Source organism: Camelus ferus, chromosome 13 (genome assembly GCF_009834535.1).
Source record: "Camelus ferus isolate YT-003-E chromosome 13, BCGSAC_Cfer_1.0, whole genome shotgun sequence".
Classification (NCBI taxonomy): domain Eukaryota; kingdom Metazoa; phylum Chordata; class Mammalia; order Artiodactyla; family Camelidae; genus Camelus; species Camelus ferus.
Window position 1 is genome coordinate 409,000 of NC_045708.1, and position 22,569 is coordinate 431,568.

Consider the following 22,569-nt stretch of genomic DNA (forward strand, 5'->3'; position numbering starts at 1 on the left):
CAAGAAGAACACGGACCTTGGCCTGTAACTGCTAGGAATGGGTTCTGCCAGCCACCCAGATGGGCCTGGAAGAGGACCGCAGGTGAGGACACAGCCCTGGCTGACACGGGTCTGACCCCGTGAGACCCTGGGTGGAGCTCCCGGTAAACGCACGTCCAGAGCCTGACCCATGGAAGCTGTGTGGTTAACGAGCCTGCTGTGTGAAGCTGCTAAATTTGTGTTGACTTTTCATGCTGCCAACAGGAGACAGACACAACTGCTTCCCAGGACAAAGCAAGGGCAGGACTTAAAAAGACAAAAGCACAAGTCTTACAAGGAAAGGGACTGGTGTCTCGGCTGAGGACTGGCTTGTGGGCAGACTGCTGAGTCACAGCTCCCCTCGGGTTTCTCCAGAACCGTGTCGATCCACTGTCACCGTGAGGCTGAGGCCAGAGGGCGGAGCTGCCCCACAGACCAGAGCACCCGCGATCCACCCTCACACTGCTGTCTTCCCAGAGGTGGTCACTTGCACATGTGTTGGTCCTTCTTCTGGAGTCCTGGTGGTCTGCCACGGCACTGTCTCACTCTGTGGGCCAGGGGACTCCAGATCCCATGTCTGATGGTCTGTGCGTCCCGTGGGGGCTCTCAGCCCTGCTGGTGGAGGCCCACAAGTCGGATGACACGCTGAGATGGGGCTGAGAGACCACTGATGCATTGAGACACTGATTTGAAAATACAGACAAGAACACTTGGAAACACAGAAGCATTATTTCATGGACCAGGCAACCCCTTCACCCTGAGAAACCGTCAAGGACCCAAGACCAAGGATTTTAGCAGTCGTGGTCAAACCCTCAGCAAGCGGTTTCCTGCGTGGTGTCTTTAGTGGGGAACAGGCACGCCCCACTTTACTGCGCTTCACAGATGATGCATTTTTACAAACTGAAGGTCTGTGGGGACCCTGCGTCAGGCAAGCCCACCAGGGCCGTTTTCCCAACAGCACTTGCTCACCCCGGGTTTCTGTGTCACATTTTGGTAATTCTCACATTTTTAACCCTCCACCAGCAAGAAAGTTATGACTCACTGAAGGCCCAGATGATGGTTCGCATTTTTTAGAGATAACAAATTTTTTAACTAATGCACGTGCACTTTTCAGACATAATGCTGTTATGCACTTAATAGATTATGGTATAAATGTGGCTTTTACATAGGCCGGGAAACCACAGAATGTGTGTGCCTCGTTTTGTCATGGCATTCACTTTACTGCAGTGGCCGGAGCCTGACCCGTGGCGCCCTGCAGCCCACCTGTACTCTCCCCACTGGCCTGTTCTGTTTGAGAAGGTGCGGGGAGGCCAGCCAACCAACATGCAGACACTGCTCACGTTGCTCATGAACCGGAGCCAGACTCCGGGTGGCAAGGTGGCTTCTGGATTTCCATCTTTCCCGTCACGCCAGGAAGATCTCCTCATCGTCCTTATCACTTCATCAGTTCTGTAGCCAGGAGTCAGGAACCATCGATTTACTTCCATCAGATGTGAGTCACCTCACCCACAAGATGCCCATGTCCACTGACTTCCTGGTGAGTCGGGAAGGGATGGTGTTTTCATTTGAGCTGACAGAGTTGCTTCCCTGAGGCTGTGGTTTATCCGCTCTGACACTCCATACAGGAACACGGAACTGAGCGATTACACGAGAGGGTAAGGAGAGGGGCTGGGAAGACCCACGTGGCCCTGGGCAACAGCTAGGGAGAATGACACAAACTTGTGTTAGCAGACACAAACACAGGCGCGTGAAAATGGCGGTGGATGTGCTGATGCAGGGCCACCTCTGTTGTCTGCGAAGGCCTGCAGCAGTGAGCATGCCCAGCTCCAGACCTTGGTTTCTAAGATTGTTTTCCAACAAAGGAACCAGGGCTCCTTGGAGAAATGGCCGCCTTTAGGGCTGGGAGGAAACATACTAAATAAACCTGGAGAGCCTGTACTGCTGGAAAGGAAGTGTTGGGAAAAAAAGAAAAAAGAACAAGGGGGTGGGGGCCCAGGGCCAAGAGCTGGAGCCAGGGGTGCTGGACTGTAACCTGAAATGGAAAGTCACACTCCCAGAAATAAGTGGCTGCTCACGTAAATGGAATTCTTCACGCAGAATTCCAAATGATTTACGGAGAACAAGCAGGAGCGTGGCTCCCCTCGTGGAAGGCACAGGAGGGTCCCTGGCTGCCCAGGTCCTGGGGCACATGGTGCTGCTGGGGTAGCTCACGGGGGCTGACGAGCCCCATGGCTTCACTCCAGCAACTGGGGGTCGGGGCGGCCACTACCCGGGTCTTCTGTCCACACGGCCTCTTCCCACCACGTGACCTGTCGCTCGGCCGCCTACGCCAGGCTTCCTTCCACTGATAGAAGCTGCCAGAACCCTTCCAGCCAGAGCTTGGAAGCATCTGCCTCTTTCTACTGGTAAGAGCAGGTCACAGCCAGACCCAAGCGAGCCCTGGGGGAGGAGCAGCAAGATCGCACAGCGAGGGCCAGGCTGGGGGGGGGGGGGGAGAGGTGTGCTGTAATCCCTGCACAGGTGCACCTCGGCGACAGGTGCGCAAATGACATGCAGACAATTCAGAGCTCCATCTGGGTTACAGGAGTAAATCCTATACAAAAGAGATCAGTTATTTTAGTTAAATATAAACATTTTAAAAATATATGTTTAAATATAAACATATACATTTATATGATTTTAAGTATTTTTTGGGAAAAAAATAACTTACCTGAGACATAAAACCAGACCAGGAAATTTAGGAAAGTTAAGTAAGCTTTGCGTAAGTAAATAAACCTGATTCTTCCCAAACCCATGATATTATCCTCCACTGTCTCACACGGTTCTTGACGTCAGGGGAAAGACACAGCCAGTTCAAGGCAGAATTAGGAAACCGTCTAATTTATCCAGGATCATCTTGATTAAAAATATCACTTGGCCTTTTTCTCATACAACTTTGTAAAACTCGACATTTCCCATCCCAGCAGTTAGACGATATTAATGCTTCTATGAAGTGAAGTCTCCTTGGTGACGTTGGCTTCTTATCCCGTGACAACCATTGTTCCAGCTTTTCTTTCTTTTTTTTTTTTTCGGCTGTGGATTCTGCAAGAAAATAACTTTTTTTAAAAGGTGAACACTTCTAAGGCAGAAGTTCAATTTCCTTTTTCTTTATGGAATTTGCATGTTCTCCATTTTAAATCTAAGCAAGAGCCTTTTAGTGTAGGTAAGCTAGTCAGAATGGGAGCTTTATAATCACATGCAACATTTTGGTTTCCAGGAAGACAAGGAGTTATACTGATATGCTCAGAGAATGTTCCCGGTCATACAACCCAAGAATCTAATCACATTCTCAGCAAGTTAGAGACCCTGGGACTTGGTCTCTGCACCCTCCAAGGCTGCCCAATGGATTTCAATACACTTGTGTGTTTCAACCCAGTGCAGTAAAAGGTTCACCCCTGGGAAGCTCACATTGTCCCACCTTCGGCAAGTGAAACTTCCAAGCGGGCCCGAGCCCCGCGAGCTGGCCGCAGCCTCTGACATGGAGACGTGGACCCTCCTGCCCGCCCTGCCATGCCTCACATGTCAGGATTGCAGGTAAACACTGAACAGGACACATTTATACTGACAGGTTATTTGTTGTTTACCTGAAATTCACTTTTAACAAGGGGTCCTCTATTTTTATTTGCTAAAATTGGCAACCTACTTGGTCCCCAAAGAGTCCCAGCTTCCCCCTGAAGTGGGGAAGGGCACATAGAGCCACTTCTGGGGGTCCTGCTTTGTCGACCCCACTGTCAAACAGAAGCAGACAACAAAGCGCCAGCAGAGGAGGCCCACTAGTGTGGGAAATAGAGGCCAAAGCCAACAGGCAGAGAAGCCTGCCTGGAACAAGGCTGCAGGGTGGGGGGGTCAGCAGAGAAACGACGTCTCATTAACATCCTCCCAGAAGAGGCGACGTCACACCCAGGAAACAAACCAGGCATGCTAAACACACTGAGAAAACGAAAGTCTCTAAAAAATTGAAAAGAAGGTAACAGAAACGAAAAAAATTCATTAAGTGGATTAGAGGGAAATGCTGAAGGTGCCCATGAAATGGCAAACAGAAGAGAAAATCATCCAATAACAGGAGCTTCAGAAAGAGCAGAAATGGAGGCGAGGGAATTACACAAAACAGTTCAAGAAACTGCCCCAGAGCTGAAGGTCAGGCAAGCCCAGGCTGAACCGGCCTTCCATGGGGCAAAAAGAGCCACCCTGAAGTGTGCCACTGGGAATGCTGGCATGAAGGAACGAGGGCCTCGAGAGTCTGCTACTGACAAAGGCGCTGGCCTCAAAGCAAGTTTACTTCTCTAATCAGCAGCACTGGGAACTGGAGGACAGCAGAGCAAGACCTGCAGGATTTTGTAGAAACCAATCTCCAACCTAGAATTCCACATCCAGCCACACTGTCAACCAAGAAACGGGATCCAGTAGAGACATCTGCAGATTTGCAAAGTTGCAAAATTTTCTCTTGTTTCTTTCCACAGGAAACTATGGAGGACGGGCTCTTGCAAAGTAAGGGGAAGAAAACGGAAGGATCAGGGAAGCAGAGAGTGTCTGCGGGATGCCCCAGGGACAAAGCTGAGCCCAGGTGCGGCGGGCCTGACGCTGCTGGACGAGCAGGAAGTCCAGGAAGAGACTCTGTCCTGAGATGAGCAAACCTTGGATGCTCCTGCGAGCCGGGCTGAGAACTTGGTGCTGAAACCGTGACGAGGGCACCGAGAACCAGACCAACCGGAGAGAAGAAAGAAAACCAAGGAAAACAACACGCAGAGGGAAAGAAAAGCAGCGACAGCTGCCAGCCCGTCCGTGGTCAGTCACGTAAACAGACTTTCACACATCCTGACTCACAGGCCGCCAGGTCGGAGGAGGGACGGGGGGGCAGCACGAGAGAGGCCAACAGGTAACACCTGCAATGAAAACAAAACGCAGGGACATGAGAATCGTATTCGATTAGCAAGTGTGAACTCAGTCTAATGGATTGGAAATAGTATTTTTTAATGAAGTAGACCAGAATAGAAAACACCTGAGATGACTGCACTTAAGAGGGGTATGTATTTTTTTTTAATTTTTTCAAGTGTGGGTAGTGATACATAAAATGTACTTCTTATTTTGAGTTTTGGTCAAAAAGTCCAAAATCCACCAATTCAGAGATATGGTAATACCAAAAGAATCGTCTGAAAGGGCTGAGACTGCCTCTGGGAAGGTGGTGTGGGGAGGAGAGACTAGCTTTTTTTTCAAGCGTTGTTGAACTATTACACTATTTAGATATGCAGAGGCATAACTTTTATAAAAATAAATTTAAAACAAATTAAGTTCGGAGTCAAACAGACTTAGAGCCAAGTCACGGCTTCTCAGCCATGGGACTGTGGGCAAGTTGAGGGTCCCTATCTACCAAACAAGGCTAACTACAGGCTCGCTGTGAAGTGAGAGAACTCCCGGGAAGAACCCAGCACAGTGCCTGTAGTAGAGGGAATCACTCAAATGCATCAATTACTAATTTCTTAAAAACACAGTTCTTATTCTATGATCTCCTATCTCCCACACACCTTTTCTGGGAAAGCTACTATAGGATGGACTCCATGGAAAGGAAGGTAAACCACAAGACAGGAAAACATGGCATTCCAGAAACAGAGGCTCCAGCTTTTGAGGCCATGGGTATCCCAGGGAGACTCTGCTGGTGCCCCCAAGGGCCCAGCGTAGCCTAGCTGGGTGCCAGGAAGGACTGCACAGGAATAAGAGGCACTTGAGGAGCTGGACCCAACTGACAGTTTTCAAATCCCTCCAGCAAGTCTGGGGCTGAGTTAGTGATAGAAGCACAGGAAAACACACAAAAGAAAAAACAGAACTGGAGAACAAACAGTTGTGTGAGAAGGAAAACACTGGCATGCTGGCCCATGAGGCCTTGTGTGAATGCTACTGATGCTGGGAGGTGACCGTGTCGCTGTGCTGTGACTGTAAGAGGAGGGGGCACCAGCCCAAGGGGCCTGGACAGACCTGGGGTGGATGAGGAGGTGGGTGAGGCGGGAGCCAACAATTCCACACCGAGCCGCACACAGCCTGACTTGGCCGGAAATTTTTAAAATGAGAATTCAACTGTAAAAGCAAAGTAACAAAACCAACAAGACCAAGCAAACTGAACAGGCGTCGGGTAGTGGGCAGTGCCTGGATTCAGGGGAAGCAGGTGTCAGCCCAGAGGGCAGAAGAGCCCTGTTCACGTGCCCCCAGCCCCCGGGGGCTCCAGGTCAGGACCCGGTCTTGGTGGTCTCTGGGGCCCCTTATGCTCAGCAGGACTCCAGGCTGAGTCAGTCTCCTCCCCGCACCGCAGACCATCATCGTTGGCGAGGCCGGCCCAGGTAGGCTAGCTTGTGGGCTCGTGGTGCAGCGTCATAGGGCAGTCACCCTTGTCCTGTGTCCCCAAAGTCGCTGGGCCAACCTACACTCCACGAGGCACATGCACGATTAATGCCACCCGGCAACCTGGCTCCCCCCGACCGTGGATCCTGCCCGAGGAGTTGGCACAAGCTCACACCCAGCCCAAGGGCTGACGCCTCCCCTCCCCTTGGCCTCAAGGGTCCTGACGGCCCTGCTGCCACCACAGCTGAGGCGAGTGGGGCTGTGGGCCTGGTGCTGCCCACTGGCCATCCGGGGTCTGCAGGGCTTTTACCCCTACTCAAGGCGGGGTCCTCCAAGGACACACACGGGCCACCCCACAGAGACAACCCCCCCAAAGTGGCAGAGTCGGCCGACACGTGACCTCAGGTGAGGCCCAAGGCCACAGGGCTCCGCTCCCTCACCGGCAGATGGCCCAGCAGCGCCCTGCGACACCCAGGTGGGCTCTGGATGCCCAGCCAGGCAGCGGGGCAGGTTGCCCTCTGGCCTCTACCCTGGACTAACTCCCTAGGGGCTTTTTCCAAAACTCAGTCCTAGAGAGCAATATCCCACCTCCCAGTCCACCCAGCTTCCGGCGTCCTTCTGGGCAAGCTCAGCGGGCCTCAGCCACGCCGGGGAGGGAGCCTTTCTCCAGCCTCTGCCCCACACTGCGGCCCTCCAGCACCTTCGCCGGCTCCCTGAATGGTGGGGAGCGCTACTCGCAGCATGGGGTTTGGGGGGTGCACACAGGTGTGTGCTGTACCCTGCCTGGTGCATCTGAGGTGGCCAGGGCCCCTGCCCACCCTCCCCAGGGCCTGGTACCCAGCCTCACGTCCTCCCACGGGGCCGGAGTCTCCCTGGCTCCTTCCGGGCCCACGGTGCGGCCAGGACATCCAGGCCAGAAGACTCTGCTGTGCACCAGGTACGGAGCAGCAGAGCCATAAAGCTGAGCTCACAGAGGTGCCCCAAGCTGGGTTCAAAAAGCAGATCCCCAGCAAGTGCCCAAGACCACCCTCATCAGCTGGGCCCTGGATGGGGCCTCCCTGACTGAACCCATCCTCTATGCACTGCTGGACGGGCTGGGGAGAGGGGCAGATCACAGGACAGAACCACATCACAAAGACGAGCCTTTCACTGAAGGCTGCCCCGTCAGTGGCTATCAGGGCTAGAACTGGGGGACACCAGGGAGAAGGGGCTGGGGGAGGGTGGAGGCACCACAGGGAAGAGAGGAGGGGCTGCAGAGTAAAAATAAAACCCCAAAACTGCCTTCTGAGGTTGTGGTTGGACCCAAAGCATCCAAGCCACAGGCAGGGTGAGGTCTGCACACACCAGGCCGGGCAGGGACAGGGCCATCAAGGTCCAGGCCCAGCAGGGCAGGGAGGGGCAGGGACTGAAGGAACCAAGTGGGGCTGGGCTGGCTCAGGAGCTGACTCGACAGGACCCATGACATCTGGAGCAGGAGCCTCGACCACAGCACCACTGGCATCTGGGGCTCACTATTCTCGGGCAGAGACTGCCCTGTGAACCGACGGGCATTTAACAGCATCTCCGGCCTCCACCCATCATTGTCAGCAGAACCCCCACTGTTTTACGACCGAAAACGTCTCCAGATGTGGCCAAATGCCCACTTAAGAACTGCTGCTCTGGAGGACTGGTGAGTCCATGTGGCGTGGAGCCCACGGGCAGCCTGCCTCCTGGGGGCCCCCCAGCTGGCACTCACCCCAGGGTGGAGGAGGCTGGAGCAGGTGCCCGGGATGCCAGGGCTCTGTGGTGCTCTGCCAGCTGGAAGCACCCAGGCGTCTGGGTCTGTGGCTCTTGGCACAGGCCAGCCGGTTGTACCCCCAGAACTTATGGCTCCAGCCAAGCTCCTGACCAAGGCTTTGTCTCCAGACTTAGCATCCATTTCTCCTCCCACCAGCCAGGGAAGGGCGGGGTGAGCCACGGGGCAGCTACCGCAGAGGGGCTGGAAGGAAACACTGGGAGCAACTGGTCAGCAGCTGTGGGCGTCGGCCAAGGGCATCACTGGCAGGCTGGGCCCTGCTGGGAGGCCCAGAGGAGCTGGGGCCAGACTTGGCACCAGGACAGCATGGTCCACTCCACCCCTGAGGGCCTGGTCCTGGGACCTCTGCCCCACCCACACCTGAGGAAAATGAGACCGGGGAAGGATGCCTGTGACCCTAGCTGTCCTGGTCCCCAGCCAAGACCCCAGGGGCTGCCAGGAGCCCAACAGCTGCCTCCTTGTGGCCACCAGTGGAAGCCATCCTGCCCCCTCAGTGGCCTCAGGTCCCCTCCAGTAACAGCCAGCTTCACCCTCCTCACATCCACCACACACGGCCCATCCGTGAGTCCGTCGTCCCTGATAGACAGGGGCCCACCTGGCTCACTGAAGTATCAGTGTTATTAACACCATTCCCTCCAGCAAACTGCTGGGAAGCCCGAGCCCAAGCCCTCCCGAGATCTGCCCAATGGGCAGGGAACCCAAGCCAGACCCCAGACACATCTCTGACAAAAGACAACAAGCCCTCACAGCCCCAGTGCGCAGTGTGACAGGGAACCCAGCAACAGGAGAGCTGTGGCCCTCCAAAAACACTGCTCCCCAGGGCTCAGAGAAGACGCACCTGTCTCCCCTCCTTGAACCCAGATGTGAGGAGCGGAGCAGATGCTAAGGATGAAAACAACCCTCACCTGAGTTCATGGCACTCCGACCAGTCTCCCCACCTGAAGCCTAGCCCCGCCAGCCCACATACAGAGGCCCACAGGCCACTCCAGGCCCCCTATTAAGGACAACAGGTTCCTCTCCATGCAGGAAGAACCTGGAATCACTGGTGGTCACTGGCTGACGCTAAGGCTCCGGGCTTCTCACCAGCACACTTTCCATAGCCAGCCCAACCTTAAACCTGACAGGGCAGGCCACCCCTACTCAGGGACCCAGGAAGTGGCAGAGGCCAAGAAGCCCACAGCAGGCAGTCCAGAGGCTCTGCAAGGGGCCTGCAGAGCACTGTCTGCCATTAGAGCACACGGCGCCTGTCCTGCCTCCCTCCCCTCCCCACCTCTCTAGTGAGGCCCTCCCTGACCCCGAGCTGTGCAGGTCCACTTACAGAACCAGACAATCCACAGCTGGCTGCATCCGGAACCACATGGAGGGCTGACTACAAGCTATAGTTGGGTTTTCACCCGACTGAGAGTCAACTGTGTACCCTAATGACATTGCCCCCTCAGTCTGGGCACTGAGACCCTGCTTGTCCCTCAGCACCTTTGCCACCTCCATGTCATTAAGAGTATGCCCTCAGGGGAGGGCTGGAACTCTTCACAGCTTCTCCCACAGTGTTCACTCATAAACAGTGAGACCATCATTCCCGCAGGCCACGCACCAGGACAAGGGTCAGCTCGGGGAAGGGACTGCCACTCTGCCACCCAGAGCCCTTGTGCCTCCTGTAATGCCAGAGGCTGACGCTAGCCTCAATCCCTAGACAGCTCACACCCAGCAGAAGAGGGTCCAGGCCAGCAGAGACAGCCGAGTTCTCAGAAAATTTATTACAGTTGGCAGCAACAGGCAGGGGAGAGACACTAGACTCATTTGCCCTTCAGGTAGATCTTGGGGGTCTGCCAGCCTGTAGGGGCTTCCTTCAGGCCCGCCTTCAGCCAGATGCGCCTCAGGTCTCTCTCGAACTTGATCTGTGAGGGCAGAGGGAGGGACCACCTACAGGTTTGTGCACAGCCCTGCATCTCAACCACCGTGCCCAGCTCTGGGACGACGGCCCCACACTCACCTGCTTCCGTTTCAGGCGTCCTTCCCTGACCTTCCGCCGCAAGAACCGCGTTCTCTTGACTAGCTTGCGGTACTTGTGATGATTCATCTTCCGCCGGCGGATCTTTAGTACGTTTTTGCACTGCATCTGGGGTGCCTCCCACACCTCCTTGACCCCCTGCTCAGCCCCTTCGCCCACATGACTAGCTGGACATTCATAGAGTTGGGTCCCAACGTCCAGTCTGGGCAGGAGATAGCGGATGGTCAGCCAGCTTTCCAAGGGGCTGACAGACATCTTCCTGGGGACCAGCATCTCCTCAAGCTCCAGGTGAACCCGCTTGCCAGGAAGGGAGACAAACCCACTCGGGCCTGTTGGCTGTGTGCTGAAGTGAGGCCTGCAAGCATGGCTGCCCAGCACCCTCGAGACAGGCCAGGGCCGACTGTACCCTGCAGGAAACAGGATGGCACAGTTACCACTCCCAGGGTTACACTAGACCTGTGCACGGCCACGGGGCCTGACCGGGACTGGGGAGAAGAACCTCCATGGCAGACTGGACAGGACCCTCACTGACATTCTCAGGCCCAGACATCCCCTCTGTAGAGCCTGGATGTTTAGAGAGAGTTTGTGTGGCCAGGCCCTCGCCTCCAACTGGTGACGCACGTTCCTAACCCACGTGAGTATCCCGCCCATCTGTCCCAGGAGGCCTCTTACCTGCCCGGGGAATAGCCCTGAGCAGCTGCGAAGTCAGGCGAACCAGGAACATGGTGTGTGTGTGGCAGCGGCCCAAGGTGCTCAGAGGAGCTGGAACACAAGTGCGGCCAAGGTCACCCTGGGGACTCGGGTCCCGCCCCCGACTACAGCATCCCATCACCCTCACCACCTTCTCCTAAGATGAGGACGTTACTTGGAGCACGGCTCCCTCCCTCAAAACCCCCGCCTCCGCCGCTCCCAAGCTGCGCGGCTTGAGCCTCAGCTTCACCTTGAGGCGTCCACCGCGCGGGCGGTGTCCAAGCTCGGGTCCCAAGCCCTGAGCCGCCCCCACCTTCCGGCCGCTGCTTTCTCAGCTGCTCCTGGAGCCCGCGCTCCGCGTCCTCACGCAGACTCTCCCCAAACCAGGCCCGGCGATTCAACCGACCATTCCGCCGCCGTGCTCAGCACTTCCGGTCCTTCCCTAAACCGCCCCCAACTCCGCGTCCGGCCGCCAGCAAGTTCCTACACCCAGCGCCCCCTGGCGCCACGACGGCGCCTGGCTCCGAGTCTGCGCAGACCTCGCCGGGCTCAGAAAGCGACGGTTTCCGGTCTGAGGAGCCGCCAGCCCCGTCCCCACCCCAACCCCTCCCATAGCTCGCTAGCTCCGCCTGGCCCTTGGGAAGGCTAGAAAACTACATTTCCCACAATCCCAAGGGGGCGCTCTCCGCGCCTTCGTGGTTCGAACTCACGTCGCTCCCCGTCTAGCCAGTGGTCCGTAGGCGGCCGGAAGTGGCGTTTCGGGTCTGCGGAAGGGACGTTATAAAGGCGCCGGAAATAGGGTTCGTGGGGAGACGGAAGTGGCCGGAGATACTGCGCCTTGGGCAGGGGGTAAAGGACTCCCAGCTGCTGTGCTCGCAAGGCCCGGCCTCCCTCCGCCCTGGCCCTCCTCCCGAGGATGGGAGGAAAGGTGGCAGACAAGTGACGGCGGGTCGGCCCCGGGTCCCGCAACCTGGACACTAGGAGTGCCGTGCGAGGCGTAGGCGGCAGAGCCGGGCGCCGTCAGGAAGGACTCGGGAGATCTCGGGACCCGTCGCCCCATCTCCTTGTCTTGCAGCCTCCGATCTCCGCCAGTCCGGATAAGCAAAGGAGACCCCGCATCTGGCGCGGGATAGATAAAACGACGCTTTTGCAAAGGTGGATTCTTTTTCTTTCCTTAAAGCAAACAAGTTTCTACCCTATGACTGTGGAAAGATTTTGTCCAAAAACCAAAAGCAGCCTGCGTGGAGCATGGGATTTGCCTAAGACCCAGTGTTGCTCCTCAGGGTAGGGAGCTAAGAGGGTACCACAGCACCTGTCTAGTCCAGAAGGCTCCTTGTCCTCGCTGAGGTTGGCTAGGATGGGCAAGATCCCGAGTGGACCAGCAGGGGTGCCTGGTAGGAGAGGGATGTGTGAAGAGTCCCATTGGCTCTGCTCAGGGACTTGCCCTGTAGGAGGGTCTTCCGGTGAGTCTTAGCAGGAATTGGCTAGACCTGCCCACCCGCAGACCCCAACCTGGCTAAGCAAGGGGTGGATAGCCAGTGGGAGGGCAGAAACTGCAGGCTCCAGGCCCAGGTCTGCAACTGTCACTATGCCCTAATGTGGGAGGGATTGCTTCTGGCTCCCAGGTAGGAAGGTCTATGACCATGTCCACAGCCCACCTCTCACTCCAGCTGTATGGCCGCCCCAGGTTTTTATGGTTTGGTCCTTAAGAGTGAGCCACCAAATGATTATAAATCAATAAAAAATGTTTAAAAAAAAAAAAAAACTTTTATTAAAGATGCCAAAAAAAAAAAAAAAAAAGTGAGCCACCTGCAAGGAGGGCATAGCTCAAGTGGTAGAGCACGTGCTTAGCATGCACCAGATCCTGGGTTCAATCCCCAGTACCTAAAATAAATAAATAAACCTAATTACCCTCCCCAAATAGAATAAATATAAGTAAGGGAAGTTTAAAAAAAAAGTGGACCCTAGGTGCTAACCCTGTCGCTTTCACATCCTGGCTGTACTAACCTCAGGCACCTTTCTCTAGGCACACTGGCATCAGGAAGGCCATGCCTCCCACCTGCACAGAAGTACTGGGGAGAGCTGACAGAGGCTCCAACAGCCCTTGATCTGCATGGAACCCACGCAGGACCAGGAAACAGCCCCAAGGCCCACTGTGCCCACCTGCACCACCAATCCACTCCCAGGGAGGACACCTCCAGGGGTGACCCTCCTCCAGGTGACTTGTTCCTGGATGCTGCCAGCCGGACAGACACCAGCAGTGGGTTATAAACCAATGTCCCTCAGGCGCAAGGGGGCTCCAAACCATCTGATCCTTTTCAAACCCTCCCTTCACCCCAAGGGCAGCAGCCTTTGTCAGAACAGGCAGACAGCTCAGACCCATCACAAGCCTCACAGAAGAGCAGGCGCATGGAACTCAATACAAAATCCAACACTTTAATGAGATCAGAGGCGGCAGCGCAGACGCACCACTAGAACGGGTACCGCGGGCCGTGCACGGTGATAAGCAAGCAGAGCACAGACTACAAATTCTTTAACGTTCCCAATGTCCTGAGTAGAGAGAATTGTGTTTTTCAACCACGGAAAATGCGTATATAGGAAACTTCTCTATTTAGGAGCTGGTGGCCTGCACTCAGCATCACACAGATAAAAATATATGACTTTCAACACAGATCTAAATACCTTCACATTTTAAAAATCAAAATTCTCTACACAAGTTTTAAGCTGACAGAATTCAAGTTCTGAGTTTCAATATATAGCTTTAACTCATACTGAACACGTTTATTTACAACATGGACAGAGAATAAGGGGCTGTTAAGGCCGTTTTCTCACCGTGAAACACTGTGAAGTCCAAATGTAGGTACAACCTAATATAGGCAAAGGTTCGAAAAGTCATTTTCTCGATTTGACGTAATTGGGCCTTGGTATGGGAGTGAAGGGACAGTCTCATTAGCACCAAGCCGCACCACCAGGACGAGCGCACCTGCCTTGGCTTCCACAGGCACAGGGCTGTGCTGCCACCAGGTGTGGGCTGGGCCCAGGCTAACCCAAAGGGCACCCTGCCGGCCTCTTGACTCCATCTCCAAGTTCATCGCAAAGCCCAGTGTCAACACCATTTCCACGAAGTTGCAGCCCAGGGCCGGTCACGCCGAGGGGTGCATACCGAGGGCCAGAGAGCAGCCCTCAGTGAAGACCCCACGCCTCACCTGCGGTGCCTGCTGTGCCCGGGGTGGTCGCGCTCGTAGCGGCGGCCTGCGCGCTCATAAGACCGGGACCGCTCCTGCCGCTGATCCCTACAGTAGTGACTTTTCTTCTTGTACTTTCCTGAATTGTCTGCCCGCTCCCGTGAGCGGCTTCGGGAGCGGGAGGAACTCCGGCTCCGAGACGCGTGAGGCTTCTGGGCGGAGTACTTGCAGTCCTTGGACTTTCGGTAGCTTCTCACCTTGGAGCCTTTGTAGGGAGCACCTCGGTGTGCCTGTCTCGGTGGGGAGTCACTCCGGCTTCGTGAGCGGCTCTGTGACTTGGACCCGCCAGATGTGGAGCCGCTGTCGCTTTTCCTGTGCAGGAGAGTACCGTCAAGCCAGTGAGCCCTGCCCTGACAATCTCACCTCCTAGGGGAAACAGCCTCCCTCCAGGAGCAACCCCCGTGAGCCCAGCAGCACCCACCTCCTCTTGGGAGAAGCAGATCGCGATGGGGACCTCGAGTAGCTCTGCTCGTGACTCCCACTCCGACTGCGACTCCCGCGCCCCTTCGGCAAGCTGTGAACAGGGCAGGAGCAGTTCCAGACATGGTCGTTCCAACAGCCCAACGGCCCACCAGGGCACTTGGGTACTCACCCATTCACTGGGCTATCCACCTTGGCTTTCTTCACCCCCTCCATTTTCCTCTTGGTATTCTTCACAGAGAGCGGGGAAGGCTTGCTTCCTTTCCCCTCTTTGGGGGACTCTGCTAGAATCAGCACGATAAGTTACAACCTGGCCATCACACAACTGTTCTGGTGGGAACTGGCTAGCCAGGCAAGACTGGCTTGTGCTGACTGTGACTCCCTGCTCCCAGCCCAGACTCAGAACCGCAGGACACAGAAAGGCCACAGGTCTCGCTTGCCTCACTTCAGGGACCGGGGACGGGCATCATGCTTAACTCTAGGAGCTGACACCATCTCCTGCCCCAGATTTATGAGAGTTTCAGCAAAACACAAACTAACTGCATTGCAGAAAGCCTGTTCACATCCCTTCCTGAAGAATACAAAAACCAACTCTCCAGGAGCGCCTGCCTCACTTCAAACATCACCATGTGCTCGTGGGGACGCTGGAGCCTGCAGAGTGCTCAGACTAGCTGCAATTCCCAAAGGAATCTGAAGGAGAGGGTCAGCCCCTCAGGGAGCAGACTCATACCCGACACTCACCCAGCTTGGGGGCAGGTGAGAACCGTGATGCGCTGTCCAGCACCTGGGCGCTGCCGGGGAGGAGGCCCTTGGCCTGTGCCTTGGCCTCGTCGAGGGCATGCCTGCGCTTCTCCACCTCACCCTCCAGGTGTGTCAGGTCAACCTGGGAAAGCCAGAGCCCACAGTTCAGAACCGGATGCCTCTAGTCAAACACAACCAACACACTACATGAAAAAAAAAAAAAAAAAAAAAAACCAGAACCTTCTTGCGAGTATAGAGCTGCAGGATTTTCAAGCAGATTTCTTGAATTTCTTCTTCAGTTGCTCCAAACAAAAGGAACCAATGGGGACGATTGGGCAGAGGGATCTGTAAACACAAATACCACTGTGATACTCTCCTTCAGTGCCAACAAAATTCTCAGGGTGCTACAACACAAGTCTGCTGGACACCAACAAGGAGGCTTCTTGTTGGCACCAAGAAGCCTGATTTGAAGCACATGACATGAAAGTTTACTGGAGACTAGTGAAAGCAGCAGACTGGAACCCCCCGTGGTGGCCCACTGACCTCCAGCGTCCGGGCGGCGAGATAAATGCAGGCACAGGCGATGCTCTCAGGCTGAAACCTCACAAAAACATCTGTGCGCAGGCTGTCATTCATGTAATTCCTGAAAACCAAACGCAGGAAGAATTGCAACACCCCAGGGCAGCCCACGATACCCATCTGCATCATCTACATAAAGTCACTACTCCCCTACGTAGTCTACTGCCAGGCCTTAAAGCTAGACAGTCCTGGGAACCTCACAAGTTCATGGAGAAACAGTCCAGCTGCTTTTTCTGAATACAGGACAGGAGGACAGGGAAATTACTGAAAAAAATTTTAAAAGCTGGCTGAATGTCAGACAACACGTGTTGCTATAAAAGAGAACCAAGTTTAACTTTACTTTTCCCTCTCAACCTCTGGCCTGCTCTCATGCAAAAGTCAGTGCCTCAGAAAGATGTCTACTGTGGCAGTTCAACGTGTTTGATTAAGGAGCCCTAAATGCTCAAAATCCGTAGTGCAGAGAAACATGCAAACTCAAAAGAATGGGCTGAGCACAAAGCCTGCGAGGGCCTTTCTGAGCCAAGAGGTCCTCTTGTGTCCTTTTCCTTGAAGAGGTGTTCACAGCCTGGCCGCCTTCTTCCACACGGAGTCCACTCGCAAAGGGGAAACGCCCGTGGGTGCACGGGAGCGTCTGCAGAGGAGGGCTCAATGCCCAGAGGGAAACCCTCTTCTCAGGGTTATGAAAGAATTGTTTCCAAATTGTCCCATCTCAACAAGGAGTCTTAAAGTGAACATTCATAAGAGCAGATAAAAGAACAAAATACAAGTTTCATCACAGTCAGTACATTTTAAAAACTTTATCGTATTTTAAAACATACAAAAATACAAAACACTTGCATTTTTTAAAAAGTTAAAGAGTTTTAAAATTGGCTACATTTTCAACATTTTCATATAAATATATTTCTTTAAGATTTACTAGACCGAAATCAGATCTCTCATTAACTTTATCAGTATTGCAAAAACAGAAGATCAATTCCACAAGAAAACAGCTGAATAGGTCATATATCTAGTGCTCACACACCCCAGTGACAGGCACACCCCCAGGTGAGCCATGTCATGCTGGGATCTGACTGAACCTCCCCACTCCGACCCCCAGTTATCTCTGCCCTAAATCCCAGATAAACTGATGTACAAACCCAAGGAGAGATTTCTCAGTGATAAATTCTATATATGCCACTGGCAGCACCTGGCTCTGAAGCTCTGCTCCAGGAACCAAGAGGTGACCAAAGAAAAGCCAGTGTGATGGTGCCAAGGCCAAATGTCCCAAAGAGTTGCAAGTAAACAAGTTCAAACATTTTATATAAACATAACCATCAGTAACTTTTTGGTTCTAATAAAAAAATATTTTTAACACTCAAATAGAACTTTTAGGTTCTAAAAAAAAACAAAGTCCTCAAAACATATACTTAAACTTAACTGCTATATTTGAAATAAGTTACAACAAAGTGTCATTAAATTATTTAAAGATGCACACCTTTTACTAGAATGTGTCAACACTTAGGTGCTGGAAAGAGTAACTTTAGCACTTCCAGAAATAATAATATCCTCCCATACTAAACTCTGAGTTCCCATCAGCCAATTTGTACAGCTTTCTGTAGAGGTTTTTGTTGTTGTTTTATTTTTTAAAGACAAAGGTATTGCATCTTTATTGCACAGGTACGGCAGTTTTAAAGGACAAAATTCAAGTCAAGACAGTTATCACTCTAGTCATACAATTACCAAAGCACGACAGGTTAACAAGAAGCACAACCGTCAGAGCCACGGCAGCAGTCGGCCAGCACTACACTGCCGCGCGCACACCACCGTCTAGAGCCGGCCTTCGGTGGAGCCTGCACTGGGTTGGCTGAGGACGGCCGCTGTCCCTGCACCAAAGCGCTTGGACAGTAGAGGAGAAGTCTTAGTCACTTACCCTCAGAGGCTACCCTTTGATTGAAAGAGTACAGAAAAGAAAAGTCAAAATAGGTTCTCCATTAGCCACGGCACAGCACCAGACAATTCAGGCAGCATAACTACGACCCTCACAGACTTAACTCCATGGAAACTCACAAAGCACCCAGCACTGAAATGCCACTTTCAGGCCCCTTTCTAGCATGTGCTTTGTTACAATCAATCCCCAAACTGCAGGGAAGCTTTATAACCCCTCCTTCTCCCACAGGACTCTCTTTAATGGAAGCAGTTAAAAGCAGTTTCACAGCAGATATGAAACCACAAAGTCCAGGTTGGCACCTGTAGGGAAGACCTTAAGGTGCCAAGTCAACGGCCCCCAAAGGGAAGCCACTGACCGCCCTCCCAGAGGGTTGGGGAGGGGATGGGCCACCTTACCGTTACACCAGTGCCTGTTATTTGGGAGGCTGGTTGGAATTTACCTGGCAGGAACACTGGGCACTCGGACAACTCTAGCCCACAACCACGTCATGGGACTGACTACCCCCTGCCCAAGCGCCTCGCATCAACACACTCCTGCACTGCCCTTGCTGGTCTCGTAAAGCAAGGAAGGCCAACTCACCATGAGGTCTGGACCAGGTGTTGGTTACGCTCACACTCTAACACCTGAAGGTACATAACGATTATCTGGAAGATACGGGTCAGGCAGTTATTACCAAGAACCTTGGGAACCCAGAATTCAGATCTTGAGGGCGTCCATGCAGCAAATAAGAGCCTCAGGCTAGATCCCAGGGCTGGCTCCTGGTCACACGCCCGCTGCACAGCTCGGCTGGAGGGCAGTTTCTGCGGACGCGCTTGCCACCTGCTTTTGCAGCCAGGCACCACGAAAGCGCGTGAGGACCTAGCTGCACCGTAGTTGGTCCTGCCGGTGCACGGCTGATGCTCATTCTTGTCTTCGACACATTTTCCACCAGGGAGCTTAGCCTGCCCTGAACATTTCCGTACCCCAGTCGCCAACTTACACAAAACATGGTATGAAAACACTTTCAGCAAATGAAGAAAAAGCTCTTAAATCTATGGGGAGTAATTTACCAAGAATTTGAATTAATGCCAGAAAGTCACACAAGCAAGAGAGATATGAGGAAACCGCCAATAAAAGGGGGATGGAAACTTGAAAATAGCACTCTTTGAAAAAAAAGAAAACAAGCCCTGTGTCTGAGTTAACGTGGAAGGTACACGCGGCACTGCGTGCTTCTAAACCAGAGCAGCCTGCAGCGCCATGTTAGTGCGTTTCCACATGAAAGGGCCCAGAATTCTCCAGTCCTTCCATAACAAGAAATAAGGTTAACACTAAAGCTACTTTAGAAAATTATCTGTTGAGAAAAGAAAATGTAAACTGCCAGACTGCATTTTTACAGGTTCATCACTATTTCTGAAAGCTCAAACTTAAAAAATGTAATTCCCAAAACTCTTAAAAACACACTATTAAAATTATCATGATACAGGAAGGCTAATGAGCAAACAGTCATTTTCAGATGAGAAATATAAACTGGAAAACCAAGTCAAGGACATTCAGTCCTCTTCAGTTTCTAATCTGGGTAAGAACAGAGCAGGGACTCAGGAGGGCTGACGTGGCAGCTGGGCTGCATACCCACCTTGTGAGGGTGCTTCACGTGGACACAGAAACCCAGCTCTTTGAGAACCCGCCTTTCCGCCTTTATAATTTGATTCTTTAAGTTAACGTAATCTTGATCTAACAGCAGAGGCACAGGCTTTCTACAAAGACAAAGCACGTGGTCTGCATAAGGGTCAAATGAAACAGTGCATTAAATCCCATGATTACCCCCCAAGCAGTGACAACCAACTATAAACACAGTACAGACGGACTTAGGAAGCTCACTTCCTCTAATAAAACCCGCAAAGTCTTCCTCAAGCCTAAGCTGCCTACTCGCCTGCCTCCACAATCCCCGCATGCTCTGCTTATAGGTGATAAACACCGACAGAGCACAGGGAGGGTCTGCCAGCCTCACCGCATAAGGACCACACGTCCTTCGCCAGCTCAAAGTATATGTATGTGTTGCAGATGAACAAAAAAACAAAGAAGCAATGGAAGCAAAACGTTTAAGCAGCTGAGACTGTGTTTTACAAAGGACTCCCATCAGCTTTAGGATGGGAAAGTCGAGGCCAAGGTCCAGGCAGTGGTTCTCAGCAGAGGGCAACTCTGCTGTCCCAAGACCACACAGTGATGTCTGGAGAAGTTTCCGGCTGTCACAGCTGAGGGAGGAACTATTAGCATCTACTGTGGAGGCCAAAGAGGCTTCTAAACATCCTACAAGACACAGGCCAGTTCCCACAACAAAGAATCATCCAGCCCAAAACATAAACTGTGCTGAGGTTGAGAACCCAGCTTGAGAGCATTCAGAGTCTGACATGGGCAAGCCAGGAGACCAAAACTGTAGACACAGTATCCTGTCCCGCTACCCGTGGCCCTTCACTCATTAAACAGTGTCTGTTGGACACCCCCGAGGCACCAGGCCTCCTCTGGGCACAAGTTTAAGACTTCACACCCTGAAGTTTGTTTCAGGAACATTAGTGTAACTAAATAGCCGTAAAAACAAGGGGATGAGTGTTCAGGACAGCCCTGAAGACTCACTTTTTCTCTCTCAGGTGCCGAAGGCGATGAAACACATTGATGACATCCCGAATCCGTCTTGGAGCCTCTTCTATTTTGGAGGCCAGGTGAACACAAGCCATCGACACGTGCTGGAACGTAAGCAATGCAACATACAGACATTTGTTCCAATCACGAGTCTCCAACAGCTGAAGAAGGTCGGTTGAGGGCAAAGAGGAGGTGCACCCTGAGAAAAAGCCCACTTAGGAGAAACCCCGCTACAGCACAGGAGACTTCCCAACCCCTTAAGTACAACACTGCCACCACGTTCTCCTTCCTCTGAACAACCCGGCAAGACAACTCCCCAGCTTTTCTGTCAACACATTTCTGTGGGAAACAACAAGAGGAAGCCCCTACCTCCATGGAATGCTTCACAAAGGACTTGGTATAAAAAAACCGCTGGAACAACACCTGCCCAGTAGCCATAGCCACCTACAAAAGAGAAAGATTTCCATCCTCTTCAAACGCATAATTCAGGGACTTCGAAGTTAAGTCACTGGGTTTCAGGAGGCTCCTAACAAAGAACCAAAAACTAAAACTTCTTGCGCGTCCACAAAGGCTCTTCCCGACCTGCTGCCCTGCCTCCCTCGCCACCTCTGGTGGGCTGTAGCAGTGAAGCTGGGCCAGCGCTCGTCGCGCGTCCCGGATGCCGGGCGGAGACTAAGGGGTTGGGGTCAGGGGTCAGCGCTGGACACGGGTCCCAGGCGGGATGAGAGGGGTCGGGGGTTGGCGCTGGGCCTGGGTCCCGCTGGGCCGGCCTCGCAGCCAACAAAGGGCCCGGCTGCCTCCTCCGGCCGGCGCGGCGGTTACCTCAGCCCTAGGCTCGCGGCCGCTCCCTCACCTGCGGCAGGCGGAGCAGGATGCCGGCCGCCTGGATGAGCTCGCAGCCCACCACGCGGAGGTCGGTCTCCGTGTCTGTGTCGAGGCCACTCGACATGGACGGCGTGAAGCGGAGCTTGTCGTCGGGCAGGAGGCAGTTCTCCAAGGTGATGAGCACCCCGGAGTACAGCCGGTCCCCGATCAGCACCCCCTGCGACGCGGGGACCGCGCTCCCGGAGCCCGGCGTGCCGGCCGCTGTCGCGGGGGCCGCTGGCCCCGGAGCCCCGGCCGTGGCCGTCCCCGCCGCCGCTGCCGCCGCCGCCGCCATTTTGTGCCGCCGACTCCCTTTCGAGCTCCTTCCCTGGCAGGGCGGCTCCTCACGACGCTCTACGGCCGCGACCGCCCCGCCCCGCCACGTGCCATTGGTTCGACCGGCGGACGGCCCGGCACCGCCTTCTCGCGATTGGCTCTGCCTCCTGCCCATCAGCGTCGTGGCTAACGTAGCAACCCGGCACGGGAGCAGGCGGGGGCGGGCTCGTTACCCAGTGGGCCCCGCAGTGGCCGAGCGAGGCCGGGGTCTGGGCCCCGACCCGGAAGCACTAGTGGCTGATGCCGGCTCCGGGCACCCTTTAGGGCCCGGACTGCTCCGGCGTGGCGGTTCGGTCTTCGCAAAGGGCCGGGAGCTCATGAAGCTTCCACCGCTGCCCCAGGCTTCCTGGGGGTCTGGCAGGGTCCGGCGGGCGCCCCCTGTTCCAGGGGCCCGTAAGGGGGTGGCGGCTCTGCCTCTGCCGGGATTGCGCCCTGCGGGCCACTGGAGCAGGGAGGGCTTGGTTGGAGGCGTCGAAGGTCTCGGAGGCCCCCGGCCTGAAAGCATTGACGCACCCGCTGGTAAGTTGTCCCCAGCCCACGCCCAGCAGCAACGTCATACGTTTGCCAGTTAATTCGTGGCCGCTGGCATGGTCTTTACTCTCGAGCCTTTACTGAGTCCAGGTTTGGGGTACAGATATAACGCCAGATTCAGAGTTCTTGCCTTCAGAATTGAGTCCACAGGAAGAGAGAAGGTAGCTGGAAACGTTTATAATGCGATGTTTCTACAGAGCCACTGACTGCAAAAGGCGTGAGTTCCAACCGGGTTGCGGTGCGAGGAGCCAGGCTAGGATGCCCCCCGGGGCCACGGGAAGAGGCTGAGACTGTGTACTGCAAACAGCGGGAAGCCGTCGAGGAGTTTGACCCTCCATTCCCCCACCGGTTGTAGCAGGCGCTCTCAGGATTAATGACTGCCAGCTTCTGGTGGTTTTTACATCACCAGACAGCAGTGTTGCTGTCACGT

General features: G+C 54.1%; 2 protein-coding genes and 2 long non-coding RNA genes across 13 annotated transcripts; 2 read left to right on the forward strand and 2 right to left on the reverse strand.

The window, feature by feature from the left end:
- Positions 1-728: 728 nt before the first annotated feature.
- On the reverse strand, positions 729-11,367 carry AURKAIP1 (aurora kinase A interacting protein 1). Of its 3 annotated transcripts, none has more exons than XR_004325268.1 (6): positions 11,131-11,367; positions 10,863-10,952; positions 10,173-10,597; positions 4,882-4,940; positions 2,729-3,099; positions 729-2,611 (listed from the first exon to the last, which is right to left on the reverse strand). XR_004325268.1 is itself a non-coding variant. In XM_014551224.2 (4 exons), the coding sequence occupies exons 2-4, from the start codon at positions 10,912-10,914 to the stop codon at positions 9,976-9,978; spliced, it is 579 nt and encodes a 192-aa protein (XP_014406710.1). In that variant the 5' UTR covers positions 10,915-10,952; positions 11,194-11,354; the 3' UTR covers positions 9,912-9,975. The 3 variants fall into 3 exon arrangements, 1 of the variants encoding a protein (XP_014406710.1); XR_004325267.1 differs by having other exon boundaries at positions 11,194-11,363; XM_014551224.2 differs by lacking the exons at positions 729-2,611; positions 2,729-3,099; positions 4,882-4,940 and adding an exon at positions 9,912-10,077 and having other exon boundaries at positions 11,194-11,354.
- LOC116668207 lies at positions 2,297-4,589 on the forward strand. 2 transcript variants are annotated; one of them, XR_004325270.1, is made up of 3 exons: positions 2,297-2,423; positions 3,275-3,591; positions 4,518-4,589. It is a non-coding gene; the product is annotated as an uncharacterized LOC116668207 (long non-coding RNA). The 2 variants fall into 2 exon arrangements; XR_004325269.1 differs by lacking the exon at positions 4,518-4,589 and having other exon boundaries at positions 3,275-3,976.
- Positions 11,368-11,950: 583 nt separating the features above from the next.
- Positions 11,951-13,521, forward strand: LOC116668209. The gene is made up of 2 exons (XR_004325273.1): positions 11,951-12,035; positions 12,907-13,521. It is a non-coding gene; the product is annotated as an uncharacterized LOC116668209 (long non-coding RNA).
- CCNL2 (cyclin L2) lies at positions 13,296-21,625 on the reverse strand. Of its 7 annotated transcripts, none has more exons than XM_032494915.1 (11): positions 21,262-21,617; positions 20,778-20,852; positions 20,403-20,512; positions 19,405-19,525; positions 18,372-18,436; positions 15,830-15,929; positions 15,527-15,631; positions 15,287-15,428; positions 14,718-14,826; positions 14,547-14,639; positions 13,296-14,437 (listed from the first exon to the last, which is right to left on the reverse strand). In XM_032494915.1, the coding sequence occupies exons 1-11, from the start codon at positions 21,565-21,567 to the stop codon at positions 14,083-14,085; spliced, it is 1,581 nt and encodes a 526-aa protein (XP_032350806.1). In that variant the 5' UTR covers positions 21,568-21,617; the 3' UTR covers positions 13,296-14,082. The 7 variants fall into 7 exon arrangements, with proteins under 7 accessions (XP_032350806.1, XP_032350805.1, XP_032350807.1 ...); XM_032494914.1 differs by having other exon boundaries at positions 14,718-14,829; XM_032494916.1 differs by having other exon boundaries at positions 14,718-14,829; positions 15,830-17,788; positions 21,262-21,612.
- Between the last annotated feature and the right edge of the window lie 944 nt (positions 21,626-22,569).